A 24,272-nucleotide genomic window follows, 5' to 3' on the forward strand; every position below is an offset into this window, starting at 1 on the left:
AGGCACCCTCCATGTTATTTTTAAATAGACAACTATTCCTGAAACTAATCCAACATTGTATGTCAACTACACGTCACGAAAAAAAATTTTTTTAATGATTAAAACCTTCATACAAATCCAAACAATTATCAGTCTAGAAGCATAGTACAGCGTGTATGCAACCCACAATTTTAAACCTAAAGTTTTCTCCCTTCTGCACGGCATTAGGATTACAGTTGGGCCTACCACCAAATATTTTACCGAGTGCTCCGTGTCTATTAACTGTTCAACCCCAAAGGGCCAGGCATCTACGGAGATGATGGGAGCAGGTATCTGAATTTCAGGGCCAGGTTATTTACGCGGATCCCTGTGGGTTCTATCAGGAAGGAAAGCATCCCAGAGAAGATATGGGGAATATTTAATCAATTCCACGTAGGAGCTTGCCAAAGAATGGTTAAAGCATATGAACAGGATTGGATTATCCACCCATCCATCCATTCATTCACTCATTCATTTATGAAAGCATGCTTGCGCCAGTGGGGGAAAGGGGCAGAGAGAATCTTAAGCAGGCTCCACGCTCAGAACAGAGCTTTCCATGGGGCTCGATCTCATCACCATGAGATCATGACCTGAACTGAAATCAAGAGTTGGATGCTTAACCAACTGAGCCACACAGACACCTTGGAACTTTTTTTTTTTTAACGTTTATTTATTTTTGAGACAGAGAGAGACAGAGCATGAATGGGGGAGGGTCAGAGAGAGAGGGAGATACAGAATCTGAAACAGGTTCCAGGCTCTGAGCAGTCAGCACAGAGCCCGACGCGGGGCTCAAACTCACGGACCGCGAGATCGTGACCTGAGCTGAAGTTGGACGCTTAACCGACTGAGCCACCCAGGCGCCCCGGAACTTTTAAATTATGTGTAGTCACTGCCTATAATCTGTTATGTAACACAAATAAACTGCAGATTCACACACAGTTCTTTCTGGGAAAAAAAAATGAATATATCATGGAGTTGTATATTGTGATTATATTAAATAGCCATAAAAAATGCACGATGCTGAAGATTTAATTAAAAAAAATTTTTTAATGCTTCTTTATTATTGAGAGACAGAGACAGAGCGTGAGCAGGGGAGCGGCAGAGAGAGAGGGAGACACAGAATCCAAAGCAAGCTGCAGGCTCCGAGCTGTCAGCACAGAGCCCGACGTGGGGCTCGAACTCACAAACCGCGAGATCATGACCCGAGCCGAAGTCGGACGCTTAAACCGACTGAGCCACCCAGGCGCCCCTGAAGATTTAATTTTGAATCCAGAATAACACCTTAAGATCTGTGTGTCATAAAATGAGGAATGCTAGAAAGCAAGTAGGAAGGCAGGCAAGAGTGCACCTTAACTCTACTATCCAGCAAGGAAAAGCCAAAAACGTCACCACAGTCTACCAACGTTTGGTCTCTTTTCACATATTCTTCAACCTTATTATCTATTACTAAGAATGACAAAGTACCACTTGCTTTGCACATAAAAACGGGAAAAACAAAAGCGTGGCAGCCTGAGTGTGATATGGTTCTCGTGTTCATTGTAGGCTCACACTGATCCAGCTTCGGAAGCCTAAGCTACATCGAGAACTTTCTTCTGGAGTACTTTAAATGGTCTGTAACAGAGGTGCTTTATAAATTCCCTCGCTAAGAGGCGAGTTGAGAGATCTCTGCCTTTGTAACCAGTAATATATACAAACCCTCTGACCCTTGTGATCTAATGGCCAAGTGTGTGCAATGAAGTTATCCATCATAGGGGAATTGAGTTTTTGAAAGCTATGTTAGCATACTTTCTAAGGCTCGTTAAAACACTATTCTTGACCATTGTGTTTCTGTTGTCAAAATCAGTTTCCTTCTAAATTAAACAATTTGAGATACACTTGCTTTTCATCACGCATTTTTTGGAGACTAATCCCGCTTAGACGACGGGACGGCTATGCCGACTGAATTGTTCTTTTTAATTCTGGCTTCCTTTAATTTCCACGTTTTCTTAAGACTCACTTAATTTACACAGTAAATATAGGCAATCTTCTTACGGATTCACAAACTTAAAAATAAATCTTGTCTCAGGTGGAACTAATGTTCTACACGTTTTGCTGAGAGCCAAGGTTCTAGAAGGGAAAGTAACCCACCTCCTGCATTAGTTCAGTTTTTAAAGAAATAATTTACTGAATGGCTTTTGCTCACTTCAGTAGGTGATAACAAGGCCTTCCTCACAAATATCCATAAAAGACTTTACAGTCATTTATACCCCAAACTGGGAGAATACTGATTTTAGTTCTCAGGGCATTTTTACTCATACACTCTCATTAACCTAGCTAGAATTTCATTTCTAGAATCAGCAGTTTTGATACTATCCAAGATATCACACCTCTGATGGAAGAAAAAAATAAAACAAAACACCAACTTCCGCTACCTGTTGGCCATCAACCTAACGGGCTTTTAGTATATGTGCTGCCGAAGCGAGCACAACCTAACGGGCTTTAAAATAACTTACGAATCAGCTGACGCTGGAGGACAAGCCCAAAACCCATAAGCAGAAGTTACATAAAACCGGAAGGAAGAACTCTGTAGAGAGGTAGGAAGGTCCCCCCAGTCCCTAGGAAAGTTAAGCCACCAATTCCCGGACAGGAGACTGATGCACTGGGTTAAGCGCTGGGCTCTCAACCACGATCCTAGGAATCTGGGAACTGGTTTCTCTCATTTATCTATCCTTCTTATCTCTCTCTCACTGCCAGCCAGCCCTGTTTTTTTTTCCTACTACATTCCCGATATGACCCCTTCCTCTCACCCCTCACCTTGGTGATTTCTCTGATCTTAAACCTCATTTAAGAGGTTTATTCCTCCATTTAATATCTTAAACATACACGAAAAGAAGGCCAGAATAAGACGAACAAGATCACTTTCTGTAAAGTGCTTGTAAATCAGGCTGCACGAGAGATAAAGATACACGTATGTAATATCGTATATACAAGTGTATGTAGATTATAAAATTTCATACTTGCTAATTAATTCACATATAAATATAAAACTACATAATATCTCTGCGTTATCACAGCAAAGTACGAGATGTGGGGCAGCTAGCCCAGCCCAGGGACTGAGGGACGTTCTCACAGAAGAACAGTGTTGATGGTAAGACCTGAAGAATGAGTGTGTGTTCGCTAAAGGTAACGTTTGGTTCTCTCTCTCCTTCGAAGACTTCCAAACCTTCAAACCCTCTGAAGCTTCATCTTTCCTTCAGACAACTGTTTTCCTTTATCAACTACCCTTAATGCTCTTCCCTGAACAACTCTGCTTTCCTTGACCTCTTTGCTGAGAGGAGAGAGCCGTACTGTCTTCTTCCAATGCTCTGGTTTGCATATTTTTTAAAATCTGGGATTTATCTGGCTTTACCGGCCACTAGAATAAAAGCCACAGGGAACATTCGCTAGAAGATCTGCCCAGGTCATGCTGTGCTTTTGGAAATCCTGGAAGAGGTCTAGGGTGGAGGTGAAGCAATGAGAGGAATAAAAAACAAAAAAAGATCAGTTTTCACTTGTAGGATTACATTAGTCGGGACTTGTCGCTCCTCCTCACCTGTCTTGTCCTCCTAGCCTACCCTGGGGACGGTCCAGAGCCAAGAGGAAACAGTCTTCAACCCAAATGTCTTGATCCAAGATGGCAAAAACAACAGCAGTGGCGGTAACATTACCTAATGTCATCAGGCTGAATTGGTGTACCTAAAAATTAGGATTCCCAGTCAACTGTCTCCCTTCTGTGCCGGGCTTAGGAACCTTGACCAGCTAAGAGTTTTCCAGAGGGAGGGCTCATCTGAAGAAAACAGCTCTTGGGAATCATTTCTCTAGTGGCTGAGCAGCTTAAATCCTCACCTTGAATCCTGAGTTTAGATTCAAGAGAATATGGCCAGCTCAGCCAAAGAAAGGGGTCACTGGAATCAGAGAATGGCCCGCACGGAAGGAACAAACATTACAGGTGTGCTGGGAGACTGACCGACTACCAGCTCTTGGGCAGATTTCTGCCAACCTCCTCTCCACACGCCCACACAGGTTCTTAGAAAGTGAACCAATGTGGAACCGTGACTCCTACAAGGGCCTCTGAAACCCAGAAGAATGGCTATGATACAGTTTCATTCAGGTCCACCAGCATTTATTGAGTGACTACGGTGTGCCAGGTACCGTAATGAATTCATAGCTGGGAAGATGAATCAGGGCTCTCAGCCCTGGGGGGCCCCTCAGGTCATGAATCATCTAGAAGCAGATTAGGTGAATACCAAGAAACGTAGGAGATTATCTAAGTCAACACACAGAGATCACCTCCTAACTATGTATACCTTGTTTTTAAAGAACATATTTTTGACCGTAGGGAGTCCTAAACTCTTCACTAACTTAAAGGACTCACGTCAGGAAAATTCCACTAACTTCACAAAATAAGACATATCTTCAGTGGCCAACACGGAGCACAACAATCACAACTATGTTTGCATCTTGAAATAAGATACAATGGGTTCATGGACGACAACTGCTTGAGCACCTTACTTAAGCGAGTATGTTACAATGTTCTAAAATAAGTCTTCTTCGCATGCCTGGATTCACAGGGGAAGTTGCACATATACTTAGAAAGAAGACCGGTTATGAAATAGGCATCAGGAGAATTAAATTTGAGATGATCCATGGTTCCCCTCATGTAATCACAGCAGAAAGTACAGCATTCCAAAACATTCCAAGAAAATATACTCCTTAAAAGAAATTTCCCATCCCACGTTTAGACTTAACATTCCCCCCAAATGGTGAGTGAATTCTTCTAGCAAGGCAATCCTCTGCCCACCTGCTTGGCCTGTAAAACACATTCAAAACCCAAAACAACTGTCTCTGCGTTTTGGGATTCTGTCGCCCCTAAAAAGACATACCTGGACACAGAATCACTAAGTTTAACGTCAATCCAAAGAGGCTAAGGTGAGTTAGAAGTTCCCGCAAATTAGCATTTATGTGAGTTTCCTGAATTTCTCATTTGCCTTCTAAGTGACTCTGTGTGACAAATACTTTGCATAGGCTATTTCTCATTTACCAGGTGCCAGGACAGGAAATGGGATTGGGGAGCGTGAGGAACAACCGGTTCTGATTTGCACATCAACAACGTGTGTCAAATATTCTCTAGCCCCCAAGAAGTTAGAGGTACATAAGGTCCATTCTAGGACCATCCAATTACTCAATCCCCATGCATTTCTTTTTTTCTCTTAGTTCTAGTCGAATTCCCTATGGAAGGGTGCCTGGGTGGCTCAGTCGGTTGAGCGTCCAACTTCGGCTCAGGTCACGATCTCAGGGTTCGTGGGTTCAAGCCCCGCGTCGGGCTCTGTGCTCTGTGCTGACAGCTCAGAGCCTGGGGCCTGCTTCGGATTCTGTGTCTCCCTCTCTCTCTGCCCCTCCCCTGCTCCTGCTCCGTCTCTCTCTCTGTCATAAATAAACAAACATTGAAAAAAAAATTTTTTAAAGAATTCCCTATGGAAAAGATTTCAAAGCTATAAACATTTCCAAAGAACAACAGAGAACAAAAATCCGATCCAGCAGGAGATGTTATGTGGAAAAGAGGGTTATCCAGTGTTTTCCCAAAAGAAAACAATGCCATTAATCACAGGCAAAATTCCATAACTAGAGTTTACAATGCATTTTCAAGTTGTCTGCAATCGCTTCTAATACAACCTTGCCTTTCCAATTGTTCACATCTACTTTTCGCTTCTCTAGTGCCAACTTAGAAAAAGAAAACAAAAAAAAAAAATCAAAGAGTATATGTATCACCAGTCCTTATAATTTTCATCCAAGGTATATATCCATTTGGCTACATTTTCCACTGTTCGCTTGGAACAAACACTAAAACGCCTCCATAGGTGGCAGGACAGGGTTTTTCTCAGATTTGGATGAACGTGGCCATATTCTGGTATTGAAAAGATTCTCTCAAGTGGTCGATCAAGGAAGAAGCAGAACACTTTTCCCTCTTTCTCGATTTCTTGCAGGTTTGAATACCTGAAAAGAATGATCTAGCTGGGGAGGAGAGGCCCAAGACACAACAGGGCTTGAAAAAGATGCGTCCATTTTTGATAATGGTAATCAGCAAGGTAAATCATCTAGAGATACAACGTACAACAGGATGACTATAGTTAATGCTGCTGCATAGTATATTTGCAAGTTGCCAGGAAGGAAGGAAGGAAGGGAGGGAGGGAGGGAGGGAGGGAGGGAGGGAGGGAGGAAGGAAGGAAGGAAGGAAGGAAGGAAGGAAGGAAGGAAGGAAGGAAACTTGTGCTCTGTCCATCCTCAACTGAAAAGTAACTCCCTCTCGAAGACGCTCTCAGACAGTTGTGTTTTTCTCACACACATAGAGATTTTCATTCTAGACACCAGAAGCCAAACTCTTTGGTCTTCCTTAATTCCCCGATTTTGTCATTCAAGATATGTAGGGTACATGCCGGTGGAAAGAGCCACCAATTTCAAAATCAGAATGACCTGGTTTGAATCCTGGCCTGGGCACTCCATAAGTGTGTGACCGTCAGCAAACCCTCAGGGTTTCAATCTGTGAAGAGCAAAGTTAAAAGTGCGCTTGTTGGACGGTTGTGAAGAAGTTCACCAGATGTAGAGCCTGCGCCTGGGAGGGGCTTAGTCCACCCATCGTCCCCCTTCCCCTCCCCCAGGGCATGTGACATCTGCCTTTGGGGTCAAACACACATCAGGGTCCTTCCCTGTGCTCCAGTCTCATTAGGAAAAAACTCCCAAGTCTTTGAGGTTTCCGGGATCTAAAAGGTGCACAGAGAAGTAGACATTTAATTCCTGGAAGCAGTCTGGCAGAGGGCGGCCCCCGGCTTTTTCAGAGGACCTGCTAGAATCACAATGCTGGTGTGGCTCACCAGTCCTTCCCCGTAATCTGAATTACAGAAAGTCACAGACAGGAAAGCAGTTTGGAAACTCACCCCAAGTCATGTTCTTAGCAAACAAACAAAAATCATGTCCTTACTGGCTTTCGGGATCCTTTCTTGACTTGCGTGTTTTGGAGGGGCCTTGCATCCCCAAGATAAGAAAACCCACACGATTAAAATCCCGTCTCAATGGAGACTTGACTGGAGCCTGCCACATGCAGGAGTGGAATCTCCCGAGGCCGCTTCAGGCTCGAGTAGCGGTGGCGTCTCACATTCTTTGGAGATGGCAAACCTCCAAGGAGAGATAGTTTTGACAGAAGGGAAAGACCAGCACATTCTCATCCACGCTCTTTCCCTTGTCCCCTTTTCATTTAGGCTGTAAGGCATGGGGGCGGGGGGAGGGGGCTGGGGAGTCAGCCACATCAGACCAGAATAATCCCAGCTTTACTTACCATTTCTGTGCGCTTCAGAATTTAATTTATGGAAGCCTCGGGCCCCTCATATTTAAGAGGACCGTGCCTGCCTCTCAGGACGGAGTCAAATCACAGATACGTATCCAAGCGCCCGACAATCCACAGGGGTTAGGTTCCTCCTTTCTCCCTTCCTCAAGGGGTGCAGCCTCACCCCAGAAGGTGTTCCACCAGAGACCCCGTGATACAAGTCAGAGAAGTTCAGAGCCGCCCCCACTCCGAATCTGAGGGTCGGCTGTGCTTTCTCGCTGGTATCACGGTATTCGTGAGAGGCCAGCAGCCCCAACACTGTGTGTCACCTTAACCATGACCTGTTCCCTAATCGTACGATTGAGGACTCGGAAGCTCTTGGAAAAGCTGTCTCAACCCGGGAGACCATTCAGACGGTCAAGGCATCCTTCACTAGTATTTTCTTGGCCAAACGCCAGCCTCGATGTCTAGACGGAAGAGAAAAAGCTAACCGAGCTAACAGTGGCGTGGCAGGTTGACAACCGTGGCCGCAGTGCTGTGCAGCTGCTCCCTCCGAGACAGGCGCCCGTCTCCTCGCCCCGCGACTCTGGGTCAGGACCTGCTCTTGACCAACCCAATGTGGCAGAGTGGTGTCGCAGGAGTTGCAAAGTCCAGGCCTCAAAGGGCCTCGAGGCTTCCACGGACACCCTCTTGCCCCCCCCCCCCCCCCATGTAAAGAAGCCTGGGCTCTACTACCGAATGGCAAAAAACCACATGTGGAGGGAGGCCCGGTGATAGCCGGTGCCAAGGTCCTGGTCGAAATGCCAGGGGGCTGCAGCTGCGTGAGGGATCCAGAGAGGAGACCCCAGAAACATCCGTCAGCCAAGCCCAGCCCAAATTCCTAACCCACAGACTCATGGAGGCGTAATGAATTACTCTTGAAGGCCTTGGACTTTTGGGCCAGCCCATTACACAGTAACAGATGATGGATACAACTGTTACCATGACTCAGCCCTGCAGAAGCAGTGATTCAGTAGCGGGTAAAGAACGTGTGCTATATTTGAACTTGGTATCCAAGTGGAGCACACCTAACATGAGGCCTTGAATGCCTCATGGAGCCTCTCCCCCTCGGGTTCTTGGGGTTTCACGAGAAAGTTTCCGGCACATAGTTCCGTAGCACAGGAGGCCAGCTCTGTTTCCAGCCACGCAGCGACTCTTCTCAGCAATGGGGACAGACCCCCAGGCACAGCACGAGAGTCAGCAGAACCAACAAGGAGGATTCAGCCACCCAAGTGGGGGACCCTGATCCCAGCTCAGTTACAGAGGGCAGAGCATTGTGTGGGGATCCCGGAGGGTAGCAGGGCTGGCCCGAGGTACACGGGTGCCCAGGACGCCTTTCAAAAGGACTCTGTGGACGTTTACCAATATTTAGAGAGAGGAAAGGCTGAGCGCTCCGTCGGGGAGCAGAGAATGACGACTACTAGCTCTATTGTCCGCACCTGCCATTCAGTTCCGGCTCCAAACTCACATATCCCACCCGGAAACCAGACCCGCTTTCCTCAGAAGGCAATTTGGCCACTTCTACTGGTTATATGCCCCCAAGCTTGACCCTGATATTCCTTCTGCCACCCTGCTGACGCATACTGTTCCTAGCAGAAATTCTGAGAAATCGTTTCCTCTACCTCGCGATGACCTAGAACCTTTCACAGATTGGCACCTGGGCCTCCCAGGTGGCCAGGCCTCTCAAATCAGCCCCTAGGACAGTGGCTCTCAAAGCGTGGTCTCTGGATTAGAGGCATCGGCAACACTTGGGAACTTGTTCGAAACGCAAATTCTCGGCCCCGCCCCAGACGCACTGAATCAGAAACTCTGGGGTGGGGCCCAGCACTCTAGGGTAACAAGCTTTCCAGGTGATTCGAGGGATGACAAAAATAGGAGGCTCGTAACCTCAGCCGGCCACGGGAGCTTTCAAAATTACTGACGCCTGGGTCCCACGGGAGAGAGCGTGATTGAATTGGTAAGGGGTGCAGCCAGGACAAGAGGATGTTTAAAAGCCTCCAGATGATTCTAACGTAGAGCCAACGTGGGGGACCATGTCCGTAGCAAGAGGCAAAGGGTTTCACAGAAACCAGCTGGCGGACTAATTACTGATCAGGATTTTGCTACAAAGGTGGCCTTGAGTTTAAATGACTCCAAAAGCCGAGGCTTTTCATTTATACAAGGTTCACTTCAGGCCCCTTTCCACAGAAGCATCTGATCATTGGGATAGCTTTGCTGGCGTGGACCGCATGGGTGGGTCTGTAGCTCGAAAGGAAACCCTCTCATGCTCCAGCAGTTAAATAGAAGGCTAGAAACCAGGCGGAGAAAAAGTGCCTGTAAGCACCGTGGCAGTCTGTGAAAAGACAAAAGCGTTTGCCAAGATTTGCGATACGAAACAAGGAAGAACATGAGTGTAAAACACGTTACATTTCAAGCCAGCGAGAGGCACACACAAAAACCTCTCGTCAATAGTAGCACGACACAGTGAGACAGGGACACCTCCGTGACAACAAAGATTCCGGAGAAGGACACATGCCTCTGCTGCTTGGGATCACCAAGTGACTTTGTTCTGAAAGCAAATGCTTCGTGCAGCTTTCATTTATGACTGAAACCTATCTATTTCATGCCATTTTTACTATTTTGCACCAAGTCCGCATTTTCTTTTTTTTTTTTTAATTTTTTTTTTCAACGTTTATTTATTTTTGGGACAGAGAGAGACAGAGCATGAACGGGGGAGGGGCAGAGAGAGAGGGAGACACAGAATCGGAAACAGGCTCCAGGCTCCGAGCCATCAGCCCAGAGCCCGACGCGGGGCTCGAACTCACGGGCCGCGAGATCGTGACCTGGCTCAAGTCGGACGCTTAACCGACTGCGCCACCCAGGCGCCCCAAGTCCGCATTTTCTAAGAACCTGATCTTGCCACCCATGGTTTGGTGGTTAACGATGGTCTTCTTCAAGACGACGACCTCTGTCTACTTCGATTATAGGTCCAAGCCAAGTCTGAGATCTTATAAAAAGAGTCTCGAAGTAGGACACAGGTGTCCCAGCAGAAGAAAGGGCACAAGAACAATGCAGGAGGCAGAAGAGGATCCCGGCTGGCCCCCCATCCCCCCATCTAGTCCCTTAGCCACACAGGTCAAAGGTCGAGGCTGTAGACCAAGAGGAATTAGATCCTGACACCACTTTTTTAATGTGCTTCTCAGTTTTTACTGTGCAAACAAAACACCAGTGGACTTTATTAAAAGACAGACTCTCTGATGCATGAAGTTCCCAGGGGATGCTGCTGTTGCTGGACCACGGACCACACTCTGAGAAGCTCGTTTTGGATCATTTGGGGGGCATGTGCAAAGTGTGGGGCCGGAGAGGGAGGAAAGGGGGCACCACTGTGGTCCCAGCCCAGGAGATGCAGGTTTCTAAGAACATGTCTCACACCTACGTAGCACGGTGGTCCTGGCAGGAACCGATTTACACGGAGGGTCGAAGAGAACCTATTCTATGGAAAGGGGAATTCAGGCCGACGACCCTGATCCAGTAACAAAGGCCCCAGTGGAAACACAATGTCAGTTCCGCGTGTGGCCAGGTCTCTCTTTGGGTTTGTATCACAGCCCAGCACCATGGACTCAGCTCGGAGTCTACGGAAGGATGAGGAAGTCACACCATAAAACAGGAGAGCACGGTTGTTCCAAACAATTGTAGAATACACTGGAGGGCAAAGCCTCGGTGCTGGGTACCGCACCCACAGAACTTCTGTGTGGACTGAAACCCGGCTTCGGTAGCTCAGAGCACCCAGTGAGGCCCCAGCACGAAACGGGAGGGGATTACAGGAGATAGGCATCTCGGAGAGTTGACAATCAGAGCCCATTTCCTCCATCTTAGTCGCACTCGCTTACTATGACATCATCATTGCAGACAACATTATCTCTTGAGAACAGTCCCTCTAAGGAATCCATGGGAGCTGAGGCCGGTTAGAGAGGCAGAAGAAGTCCATTAATGTACTGGAATGAGTTCACGTCTGGCCCGGAGAGATCTCTTCCTTGAAATGGCAGGGTGGCTACATCTTTCCTGGATTCCAATACTTACTGGGGGCCCCCCTACCAGGCATTACACTAGGCGCCAAAGAAAAGGGAACAAGGGGACAGACACGTAAACGGAACAGCAATGATGCAGGTGAGAACAGCTGGGGGGGGGGGGGTCTATCTAGGGGTCGCAGAGAGGAGCGTGCATCCAGGAGCAGAAGGAACCATAAATTCTGTCTGCAGCTCTAAGGAAAACTCAAAGAGATGGTGATTTCTGAGCTCTTGAAGGACTTCGAAGGCAGGGGAGGAGGCCATGCAGAGACAGGGAAAGGGTGTTGCAGGCAAACGGCATGAATGCAGAGTGATGAATGCACGAGGCCCACGTTAAGAACGGTGGGTCATTTGTTTGAGTGGGCAAGGCTGCGTGTAGCCGGGTCACAGGGGGTGTGGAGGGAAGTGGTGAGAGATGAGGCCAGGAAGGGAGGCTGTAGCTGTTTCAGCCACAGCAGTTCAAAAGAAGGGTTCTAACAGCTCACAAGGAAAATCGACTCGCTCACCAGATCTATCCGTGTACTAGCAAGCAGCCGTGATTTTGATATTCCTTTTTTTTTTAAATGTTCATTTTGAGAGAGAGTGAGGGTGCAAGCAGGGGAGGGGCAGAGAGAGAATGAATCGCAAGCAGGCTCCATGCTGTGAGCACAGAGCCCAAGGAGGGGCTCCGTCTCGAGAATCGTGAGATCGTGACCTGAGCCAAAATCAAGAGTTGGCTGCTTAACCAACGGAGCCACCCAGACGCCCCATAATTTTGATATTCTTCACCTAAATCCCTTCTTTAAGAAGATAGGAGAAAATTTCATATTCAAAAAACAGATGCCAGCGCTTAAAAAGAAACGTTAGCACTATAAAAATGTCATTCAACTAACATCTGAACATCTCTACTCCGCTTGGGGTGGAGGAAACACAGAAATGAAGAAATGTGATCTTTACTGTGAACGTCAGGATCCGTTCCTGGGTCTGCCACTAGCCAGCTGACTTTGGGGGTGGGGGGGGCGGGAACACTGAACTGTTCTGGGTGGGTTTTCTCATCTCTGAAATGAGCAGGTTGGATCTACGAGGTTCAACACCTAGCTCTCACGATGCATGTGTCTGAGAGACCAGATCAGATCTCGCAAGGAGCTCAAAATCAAGGAAAGGAGCAATCATCAGATATGGCCCTCAGGCATCCAGCTTACCGAGACTGATGGGAAATCCCCAGGAATTCTTGACATCCCCCCACATCCGCCCCAGCAGCAATGCAGGAAATCTAGTCCACTATCTTCAGCAGACTCAATGGAACCATTTCCTTAATGAAACCCCCCTGCGGTCCCAGATGCTAAGCCAGAGGCTTTCCTTTCAATCCCTCCCTCAATTACCCCATTCCTCCCGTTTCCTTCCCCTCCCTCAATCTGGTATAAAATCCAGTAATTCCATCAGCAGCATGCAATTTCCAAGGCACCCAAGTGTGTGAGGAATCGACAGTGATCCTGGAAAGCATTTGGCAGATCTTGTCATTCCTTACAAGCCTCACTAGTATCCTAAAACCAGTGGGATGGAATGTACTATCCTGTTCTCTTAATTATTTAAAGCAATGCAACAGATGCTTTCAATGCTTTCAACCATTGCTAATAACAAATTCCTAATAACGTATGTGTTGTTTCACAGGTCCTTCCTCTCCTGTCCACAATGACAAGCACTCTGCAAGGTGATGTTTACTTGATATCCCATCAACTCCTGACCACGCAACTGGACCTAACGCCAGTGAGCTTTGCGTTTAACACCCAAGTGCGAAGAGTTTCTTTCACTTTCTCTCCACTCTTATGCCCGCTCACATACACATCTCAGTTTAAAGCACCACAGAAGGTACTTACTTTGTTATTTGTTCCTGCTTTGCAGAACTTCCTAAGCCCGGGTAAACATCAGAGACAACGGGCAACATGTTGGATAACCTTCCTCAAGGACGTTGCTTTCTTTTCTTTTTTTTTTTTTTTTTGGTCACTATAAAACCAATTGTTTGCAACATATTTTCAACTGCCCTATTACATGCATTCAAAGTAGATGTAGAATGACTCAACAGTCTTTGGTAAGGAGAACAAAGTGATTATTTAGTTTGTTCTAAAAAAAAAATTACACAAAATAGATCCAATTTTTACATAGAGGTTTAGTATCCCTGTTGAAATCTGAAATTTTTAGAAGTTATCTTTGAATCAAGTCAGTGAGAATGTTTTAAAAACCAAGAGATTCTTCCGAGTTGAAAATGACCGACCTCCTTAGAAGAGGTAATGTAACCAGAGTTAGGAAGTCGAGTTTGCTTCATAGAGTTACACATTCTGCTTGTAAAAAGAAAAATAGGCCCCTGACTATGACTGGTTCAGACAGCCTCTAACAGCTTAGCTCGTGCAACCTATTAAAGACCAAGTTTAGCCAGCTGGTAGATGAAAAAGCAAATGCAGTGTGATTACTGATAGCAGGTGAAAGCCAGCTCATCATTATAGCCGAGGCTCTGACATCACAGGGCTCATCATCCATTCTCTATGCAAATATAAAAGGGAGAGAGAAAAAAACACCACGTTCAGTCTATTTCTTGGAATCATTCACTGAGTCTTGAAGAATCCGAAAGGGGCCTTGAAATAGGCATCTATTCTAACTTCTGACTTTCAAATATGAAAACAACCCACTTAGTGATCGCTAGAAAAGAAACTGGCTAGCCTGTCCTAGAACTTTCAACAGGGAAAGAAAAAAAAACTTAAAATAACAAATAAATAAGGTAAAAATATGAACGAAACTATAGCAGGTGACCACCTACATTTCATCTGCAACACAATCCATCAAGTGGAAAACTCCCTTTGAGGACTGCCAAAGGTGATAACTGACGTTTCAAATACGCAATACGGAAAACACTACCAAAAAAGCGTGGTTTCCTAAACCTGTGAGAAAACAACAAAAACTGTCGTGTCAAATTAGCTTCATTAGGAAAGGTTCATGGCATTCTATTTGGAAATGAGTATTCTACTCATGCACAATTTTAACTTTGTATTACTAATGCAGACTTCCCTCACAAGATTCATTAAGGGATGCATTTGCAATTCGAGCAAATTGTGAATGTCAGTCGCTCAAAAGCTCAAGAAAAATGGGGGCAGATAAAAAAGGGTTTGTGTCCTTAATCATGGACATTGTGCCTTAAAAGTAAGAAAATGAGACTTTGAGCCAGAGTAAGGGAGGTACTCTTTGTAGACGGAAAGACTGCAACATAGAGGACTTGAAAATATTTGAATAACTGTTACCCTTTTCTTTCTCAGGACATTTGGAAGAAGGTAAATGTAATCTTTAGGGGGAAATGCATTATCTTTTTGTCTGACTGCGCCTCTGGTTATTTTATACCTCGGCGCACGCACACATACTCACACACGCACAAAATATTACTAACTCACAAATACTCAAGGGCTATACGGCACCTGAAGATGAGCAGACTCCTGGTAAACCCCGGGGGGATGGGGGGGTGCAGAAACTTGGCCTCTTTCTGGACACCACTCCCCAGAGAAGCAGCCCCTCTCCGGAAAATCTGAAAACTCCTGATGCAATTTACAAAGCAGGCAGCTGATTGTCTTACTGTGAGCCGTCTGTTAACCAGTCGAGAAGCTTGTGGTTTACAAAGCCATGCTTCAACAATTCCTCGCCCCAACCCCTGAAACAACAGTCCTTAAACCAGCAGGTAGAGGAGTTCTCACATGGCTAATGTTTTGTCTCGCTTTCTTGCTATAACGCATAGACATTTTTTTAAATAACAAAAGACTTCCAAGATGTCTGCCTCGTTTAAGTAAAATAAAATCTGTTGTCTCAAGAAACTCTTACCCAGGTTTCTGAAAATCTACCAATCTAACTTGCTCCTAATCACGAACAGAACTATATACTTCACTGGTCAACCACGGTTTTGAAACAAAAGTAAAGATGTGCCATGTGTGATGCAGAAAAGCCAATGAAACAGAAACTTCTCCCCCCATTTTTTGGATTTGCAGGGATTTGCCCAGATTTACCTTTTCTGTAACAGGTGAATGGACTCCAGACGTTAAGTGCTCTGAACAACTATACTTCAATATTAAGTGACTTTTCAAAACAAAAAACAATACTTTTGAAATAGGAAAGCAGTATTTCATTTTACACAGTTATGTTAGCGACTTCCCCAACTTACAGCGAGTTCTCAGACATCAGGACTTCGCCTTGACTCTCAGTCTAATACTTTCACCAACCTAATTGGAACTGTTACTGGTTATTCAGAAACCGACGATCTAATTAGTCCTTCCCACCGAGAGAGAATATTTTTTAAGTTACTGCCTTTTGGGTTTAACAAGCATTTAAAAAAAGGATGCTCAACCCTACCTTTTCCTTCCCTGGAATCACTGCAATACCTTTTTTTGATGTTACTGTATTTTGTTTCATATTTTACCTCTTCTCTAGGATGCTGAAAAGAAAAAGAGCCCGAAAAATGGCTCTCTGCCCCCCGCCCACGCGGAGGGTCTGAACCAGTGGCTCGGCCTCTCCGCCCCTCTGGGCAGAAAAGGCGAGTCCAGGCCCCTACGTCCGCTCGGGCTTTGACGCCTTGGTGGGGGGCGACCTCCACACTCACAGCGGCATGACCTCGTGGGTCCCAACGGGTCGGCCGCGGGCATCCTTAACTCCCGGCAAAGGGGCGGACCTCGCCAATTCCTCCAACCGCACCTTTTGGTCCAAATCGTCCTCCCTCCCTTCTCTCGGGATTTAAAGGCTAGGCTCGCAATTCCGAAACGTAACGGGATTCGGGTTCTCGACGGCCCCGGTCGGTCAGGTTCACTCAGGTCGGCGACCTGGGGCTGCGCCCGCGGCGGAGGCCCCACCCGGTGGCTGCGCGCCGCGCGCTCGGGGCCCGGCGACAGGAGTGGAAGCTGGGAGGAGTGGAAGCTGGTGGAACGTTCCCGGGGCTGTTCGCGCCCGGGGACCCGACGTGGGCCCAAGGGCACCAGCTTTTGCCGTCTCCCGGGATCTGTCCGCTCGCGGCTGGCACGTGACCCCCTCCGAGTGGGCTCTCCTCCTCCCCTCCGGAGGTGCGACGCAGTAGCCGGTGCCCAACATCGCCAACGCCCGGGCCTCAGCCCAGCCCCCGGGCAGACTGGCGGGCGTTCCGGGAGCCGCTGCTCCGGGCTCCGATGGGCCCTGCCGACCCCCCGCCGGGCCGCCTGGGAGCGGGCTGTTGGGGGGGGGGGCGGGGGGGGTCAGGCAGGTCCGAGCGCGCGGCGCTCCCCGAGCCCGGAGCCTGGGCGGGGAGACCCGACCCGGGAGCCGGGCGGAGAGGATGGGCGACTGCAGCAGCCGCAAAGGGGCGCGGACCCCGGCGCGGTGCCAGCGGCCCCCCGCCAGGCGCTCTCCTCTCCCAGGCGCCCGTCCCGCCTGCCCGGCGGAAGGGAAGGGCGCCGCGGCCCCCAGGCGTGCCCGCCGCCACCGGCGTCCCAGGTTCCCCGGCGGGGCTCGCTCCCCCGGGCTGCAGCCTCACCTCCCCGCGGGCACCCGGCCCCGGCCCCCAGGGTGCGCCCGCCTGCCGCCCCACCCCAGCCCCGCGCGGGCCTCCGGCCGCGGCCCCGCCTCACCTGTAAGCAGCAGACCGCCGAGCAGCGCGCACAGCAGGACCCCGGCGTCCCGGCAGCTGCCCATGGTGAGCGCGACGCGGCCTGCTCGCCCGGTCCCCGCGCGGCTCGCGGGCCACGGACCCAGCCGCGCGGATCTGTCGTGTCGCACTCCGGTCCTCCGCCCCGAGAGCGCCTGTCCGGCTCCGGCCGGGGAGACCACCACGTCCGCGGGTAATCCTCGCAGCTCGGCGTCCCCTGGCCGCTGCGCTCCAGTCCCGGAGCCCGCTCCGAGCCGCCGCCGCCGCCGCCGGGGAGTGTCCGTCCCGATCGCTCCGAGCCTTCGGCGGACCTCGATTAGAAGGAGCCGAGGGCGGGGGCGATTTATAAACTTTCCCCAGCCCACTTCCTACCCCGGCACCTCCTTCCAGTGACGTCAAGGGGTCCCCCACCCCTCATCCGCCTCCCCACCTACCCTCTTCCTCCGGGACCTGATTCCCTGCGGCTCCCGAGGGGGGCGGGGGCCGCCGGGGGGCGGGCAGCCGGGGGCCGGGCGCGCGTCGGGACGGCGTGCGAGTGCTCGCGGGGAGGCGGCCGCGGCAGGTTCAGGGTCCTCGCTCCCGTCCCTCCGGCCCCGGTCCCCTCCTCCTTCCCTTAGCGCTCAGGAAATCCTTGCAGCCTCCCTCCCTCCTCTCGGCTTACTCAGCCCTGGGGGCCGCCCGGAGCTGGGAAGGGGGACGGGGCTGGAGCTCCGCCGGCCGGCCCCGGGGGCGGAAAGTCCGATCCGTGGGAAGCTGGCCGCGCCTCCGCGACGGTGTCCTTGGCACGGAGGAGCGAGGCGCAGTCCGGCTCCCTCCTCTTCCTTGTTCTTCCCGCCCTTTCTAGCCGCCCCAGGCCCCCCTGCACGTCCCCAGGCGTCTAGGAAGGCGCCGGAGACCCTCGGGCACGAGGGACTGGACCGGGAGCATCCGAGGGGGCCGGACGCTGGCCCGGCGTCTTCGGGAAGACGGAGAGCCCTCTCCGATCCCTGGGGAGTGCGTCTGTGTCTTTCTCGGCCGCAGGGATGCACCCGCCCAAGTCATTTCCTAAACCCCTTGCTTCCTAGAAGCAAAACAAGGAATAACATCATGATACCTTTTTAAAAGCTGAGGCGTGAAACTGCTCCTGCAACTCGTGTGGGCCGAGCACTTGGGCTTTATTTCCTAAACGCTCGAGAAAAAAAAAAAAAAAAAAAAAAGAATCTTTCTGATGGCAGCTTGCTCCGCCAGATGAGTGACTGCGGCTCTTGGAGCAAAACCCGACATTAACTTGAGGCACCAGATCATTTGCCATGACACCAGTTAGGTCCCCATTACCTCCAAGGCCGGCCGAAATCGCCCCAGACTCTACGGGAACGGCCGGGTCTTGTCTTTGTAGATGCCGCTGGTTGGTTCTGGTTGGTTCTGTCGGAACCTGCCAGAGAGCCCGTCTTGGTCAAAGGGACTGTGGTGGCCCCTAAACGGGGACCAGCGACTCCTTCAGTAGGACTGGACTACCTCCCCTCCTGGGAAGGTTGGGCAACCCGAGGTTGCCACACCTGTGGGCGGCCGAGCGAGGACAGGTCCCCGGACACCCGCCGCCCTGGGTGCAGGAATCGCTCAAAGCCGCACCTGGCGAGCCGCAGTCCCTGGTGCTTCAGAAGAAAGAAAGACGGCGTGGAGTCACAGCTCTGTGCCAGCCTCACCAGCCCCTTCTGTGTTGCCAATGTTCCTCACCACTCTCCCCGGCTCCTTTTTTTTTTCCTCCCTCTGCGTCGCCCAAGCCCGACTCCTGGAAAACCACGGATTATTCATTGCGTGAGCAGTTAATAAATACGGATTGCTGGAAGTTGACCCCTGATCCTTCTGCAACAAGTCTCCCAGCCCTGGTCCCAGTCCTGGACACACTGGGAGAGCCAAGGTGTCCCTCTGCCCCACTTCAGATCTGCTGGTCACTCCCAGGCCCCCTCCCGAGGAGAAGCATTCAGCCTTGACCCCCTTCTGCAGCACCTCCCAGAGCGCAGGCATCGTGCGAAAACATCCAGATGGGAAGATGTCATCTCCGCCTTCTAAGGAGCTTAGAACTCGGAGAGGAGGTTGATAGATCGAGAGGCCATGACAACACATTGCAGAGATCACCCTGTGCAGGGATCCTCCACGGGCACAGAGAAGCGGTGGCCTGTCCTGAGAGTTCAGGAGAGCGTCTCCAGGACAGACGCTGAGCTGACTCTGGAGCAGACTGGTCCGTAATACAACCTGCGGACCTTTCATTCAGCTTTAAAAATGCCATTTGGTTTTTTAAACACCCAGAGAGACAGCACTCTACATGCCTGCCGCCAGAAATAAGTTTATCTCAAGTTTATTTGTGAAGCCGGAACAGGTGTCGGTTGGACAGCCGAAACTACCTTCGTCATCTTAAGACACGTTGCATAATTATTTAAAGTTAAGGGAGTCCTGGTCAAATCAATACACCTTCGTGTGTACCAGAATCATTCTGCCTGAAAAGTGGTCCTCCACAAATTCCTCAACTGTTCTTTGGGAAAGTTGCAGGCTTTTAATTATAGTCGGCAATTTTTTCCCCCTGCTTCTTTATTTCGGTAGCTGGGCTAGCCTCCTCACAAAGAATTCAGGACGCGACAAAGGTTTGCTCATGATTTCATTTCAGCTCACATTTTAACATTTAGACAAAGGCAAAAATGATGGGGAATAAAGGTATGGCTCTCAGCTCCCCTCCCTCCAAAGAGATAATGCCTTTGAAAGAGGATGGGTTACCGGCACTCTTCTAACTAAACCAGTAACGAAAGCGGTTTTCTAGATAATCGGGATGGAGAAGATCAATTTCAACATGCCTGGTGGGTATAAAAAGCTATTGAAGTGGGCGATCTGCTTGCTTCCTGCTCACACACAAAAGAACATTTCACCTCCTGCAAAACCAGACACTCTCTCTCGTTATCAGCTACAAACATTCTCTTGAGGATTCTTTCCAGTCCCTATTCAGAGGCTCAGTGTTGGTAAAACCAACAGCTTTAATATTCAAGACTGCATAAGAGTGTGGTGGCACCAGTGTGAGTGGCAGGAGGGTAGCCAAGGCCTCATCTTCTCGTCGGGGACCAAGTGTGGAGCTGCTCAGCTTATCGGCACTGGGGCTTCATCAGGAATTTCATCCTTACCTGTGCTGGGTAGCTTCAGAGCAAAGAGAAATGATATTCCTTGGCTGCACACTGCACAGCAGCAACGGGTATGGTTGTCTACAAGGACCAAATGATCTTATAAAACCCTCTGTGTTATATGAACCTCCCCCCCCCCCACCGCCCCACCTCACAGGGCATATTCACTCCAGTTTGCTGGGTCTGAGAAGCACATACTCACACACCACACGTAGCAAGCTCCTTGGCTAAGCACACCAGGCAGGCACATTTAGGGTTTGATTTGACAGATGCTTCTAAGTTCTGACGGGGTTCCCCAGGGGACACTGGCCGAGGCCAACATCCTGGCTCCTCTCCTTTCCACTACCCTTGCTTCACTCTCTTCCTGATCACCTGCTCCTCACGTAGGTTGATGCTGCTGCTGGTTTTCTCCTTTTGATTTACTCAGGGTTTCCGCTTCTTTTTGAGGCTGGTTAACCGTTCAGAGAAGGGATGGAGAGGGAGATTAACTCTGGGGTGGAGGTGAGGGAGACGGAGGGGCCAAAGAGAACTCCAGGGCTTCCAGGAGGACTTGGAAGTGGCTGAGCCTTGCCAGGATGGGACATTGGGGGGGGGGGGAGGAGGACGGAAAGAGGGAGAGCAAGGGGGGAGGGTAACCGAGAGGAGTGGGGAGGAGAAAGAAGGGGATGAGGAAGGGGAGGAGAGAGGGAGGGGAGGAGGAGGAGAGAGGAAGGCGAGGGGCAGGGGTAAAGGAGAGGAGGGGAAGGAGGGAAGAGGGGAGGAGGAAGGTTAAAGGAGAGAAGGGGGAAAGGAGAAGGAGGCTAGGGGGAGAAAAGAGGAAGGAAGGAGGAAGGGGAGGGGTGGGGATAAAGGAGAGAAGAGGGGAGGGGAAAGAAAGGGAGGGGGAGAAGAGGGAGAGGAAGGAGGGGAGGGGTGGAGAGGACTTGCCTTTAGCCAGGCTGAGGTGAGTGGGCAATTGAAAGCAACGTAGTTCATTTCCTCCTGAGCCAAGGCAGGGTTTGAAGTGATAGTCTGGCTCGGGTCCAGACCTTTGAAGGAAGTGGAATTCATCATCAGATTGCTGTGCCCTAACACTGAACAAAAATCTCTTCTATCTCAACGTAATGTCTGAGGTTCGTCTAGTGGCTGGGCTACGGCTAGGGAGTTTACCGAAAGCCATGAATCGAACGTCCACTTGTGGGTGCGTAGGGGTGATGGGCAGAGTTACAGGTCTTCAAGCCTTCCATTTTTCAAAAGTTCTCCTAACCCCAGGCACAGCCTCGGGGCAGGTCTGCTGGCGTCGCCAGTGGAAGACCATCCCTTTCCTTCCTGCGTCTCTTCCAGGCTCCTCCCAGCCGTACTTCAGTCTCAGCTGCAGCCCAGGACGCCGGGGCCACCCTGCCCCAGCCCACGGGCCCATGTGAACCAGTCGGCTGGAATGCAGAAACTCTGCAGTTTTCTAAGTCATCATCAGAGGCACAATCTGGCAAATCGGCCATTTGTGAGACAGAGAGATCCCCCCCATCTCACCTAACCCTACTGTGGAGGGGAGAATTGAGTGTCGTCAGTGGCTTCGGGCTCTTTCTGTTGACAAAAAGAATCGTCCCTAAAATCGAGTTCTAGCTAAATTGAAACACAGTTTCCAATCAGTACCTGAAAGACACATCAGGAACGGCCTTCGGTAATTTTCAGATTGCTAGATAACTTTGTGTCTAGACTTCTATATTAAAAATTTCCTCACTCTCACTGTTTCTGTATTTTGGAGTACAACTCTGTCAACAGAAGAGAAGAAAAACGTTAGTGTCAAGATATGACAAACAAATCTTGGGTTTTGGACTTAAAGCTCGTCGGTGTCCAAAGCCCCAAGAACCGTGAGATCCGTGACCTGAGCCGCAATCAAGGGCAGGATGCTTAAACGACTCAGCCACCCGGGTACCTTTCTTAAATGTTTCTTGATAAATGTTTCTCAATAAAACTCCTTTTTCTTTCTTTGTCTGACATTGAAAACCCAAACTCTCAGCCCAAAGTAAGTTTTAGGATCTGAGCCTAGGAAAAAAGTGAAGCTAGAGGGAAAAGAGGGACAGTGAAATATTGCCAGGACCTGAGGCTAGGTTTCATGGCTAGCCGTGAGGACCTGTGTCCTTCGTATGAATTTTCAGCAAATCCAAAGTTTGCTGATGAAGAGGTATGAATGAGTGGAAAGCAATCACGGGGGAGACAACTCACAGTTTTAAAAATCCACTTAATTTGAAAGGTAGTACGGTGCTAAGAAGTAACAGATAAGTAGAAACAAGGTCAAAAGTGAAAAAAGAAGAAAGAAAATAGGAACATTGCTTTAAAAGGAAAATACCGTCAAATGACAGAGAGGAAATGCACACGCTTTGACAAAATCCCTTTTCCTCCTGATATTTATTAAAAATTGTGGATAGTGATATTATTGAAAAGACATCTAACACCATGTTTTTAAAGAAAAGGATCTGTTGGCAAGCATCCGAGACAATTTTAGAAACAGGAAGACAATATTGCAAGACAATTGGCCAATTGTTCTAGAACGTATGAAGAAAAAAAAAAGAGGTTCCAATGGAGAAAGGAACCCCACAAGACTGACTGGTGGAGAGAAAACATAAAATTGTAATTTTACAATAAACTTAACATAAAATATTAAGGTACAAACAGACAGGTGATTTACTCCAGCTGTCTGATCTGATGGTGAGGAAATAGGCAGAGAGGTGATGGGCTCGGACTGTCCCCTGACACTCACCTCACCCTTCTGGTCTCATAAAACCAAGCCTATCAGACAGAAGGAGAGAAGACCCATGGCTTCATCCACCGGGTCAGTGTGAGATGATGTGACAACCCAGTGAAAGGAAGAATGATTCTGCCTGCAAGTTCATATGTCAGTCAGATGAAGGTCACCCAAACTCAGACAGCAACATAAAACTAAGCGAGAGCAAAGAGCTCCTACTCGTATGGGGGGTATGTTGCGTGCGGCTTCCCGGGGCCACCTGCCCAGGGTTCCCTGCTCCTTGCTGGAGATATGACCTTGAGCAAAGCACTTAACGTCTTTGGGGTCTTTGGGACCCCGCCTTACTCTGCATAGCAGGGATGACATAATATGGCTGTTGGGAAGGTTAAAAGAGGAATCCAGAAAAGAATTGATAATAGTGCCCGATTGAAATAAATACCGAGTAGATGTTAGCTGTCATTACCTTAGTAATGTTTGGCATGACTCTTTGCACGTTCCTTCCCTAACCCTCCCACACCTGTCTCCATGGAGGTTGACTGTACTTTTGGCCTCAAATTCCAGGTCTCCCTTGGGCCTGGGCCTTGAATGGCCCAACCCATTGTTTAGACTTACTAGCTTTGTCCTTAAAGGTAGACTCTCTTCTCCTTACTCCAAGACGGTATTGGAGAGCCTGCTTCTTGTCCAACTTCAAGTGTCCCTTGATGCTTAGAGCCTCCAGTAGCTGGCCTCATCCTCTGGACTGGGAGCACTTGGCTGGCTGTCTGCGGGGATCTGACCCTAATAACTGTTCCATTTCATGGCCATCCCTGCAGGGATCAGGTCACACTGTTTCCCTGCCTCCTTTCCTTTCCATCCTGTCCTGGTCCGGCTGCCCATCCTTTCTCCATGGGCCTCTGCTACTGAAGTCCCAGCACAAAATCCTAAGCTTTCTGTAAGAAAACCCACCAGCTCCTTTAATAAGCAAAAACCTCCACCCACCACAGTCGACCGTGAAGGGAGAATCTCATCTGGGAGAAACTCCCACCCCCACCCCCATTCTCCTCTCGTCCTGAGATCTTCTTTCCTTGGGTTTTCTACGAATCACCACCACCACCGTGGAGCTGGTCCTCGAGGACCCAGTGCTGCCCTGTAGCACTCCACGAGTGGGGAAGCAAGTTTCCTTTAACTTCCTTCAGCAGAGCGGAAACTGACCGGAATCATTATGAGGACCCTCGGGAAGGCTCAGGCAGGCCAGCGGTGGATGTGGCCTGCCCCTCCAGAACCCTTGGGACACTCTCCTCCTGCCCCCGTTCAATCATCCCACGTGATCCGACTGAGCTCTGGGACCGGAGGGAATCCACAGGTA

The 24,272-nt window shown here is 49.4% G+C and overlaps 1 protein-coding gene across 2 annotated transcripts in view; it reads right to left on the bottom strand.

Annotated features, from left to right (window-relative positions):
* The window catches only part of FLT1 (fms related receptor tyrosine kinase 1), a 175,721-nt gene extending 158,592 nt beyond the window's left edge, over positions 1 to 17,129 (bottom strand). For both annotated transcript variants that reach the window (XM_030308446.1, XM_030308437.1), the window contains exon 1: positions 17,043 to 17,129. In XM_030308446.1, the coding sequence (XP_030164306.1) occupies positions 17,043 to 17,106 (64 nt within the window). In that variant the 5' untranslated portion in view covers positions 17,107 to 17,129. The remainder of the gene's footprint in view (positions 1 to 17,042) is intronic.
* Positions 17,130 to 24,272: the final 7,143 nt, after the last annotated feature.

Source organism: Lynx canadensis, chromosome A1 (genome assembly GCF_007474595.2).
Source record: "Lynx canadensis isolate LIC74 chromosome A1, mLynCan4.pri.v2, whole genome shotgun sequence".
Lineage (NCBI taxonomy): Eukaryota > Metazoa > Chordata > Mammalia > Carnivora > Felidae > Lynx > Lynx canadensis.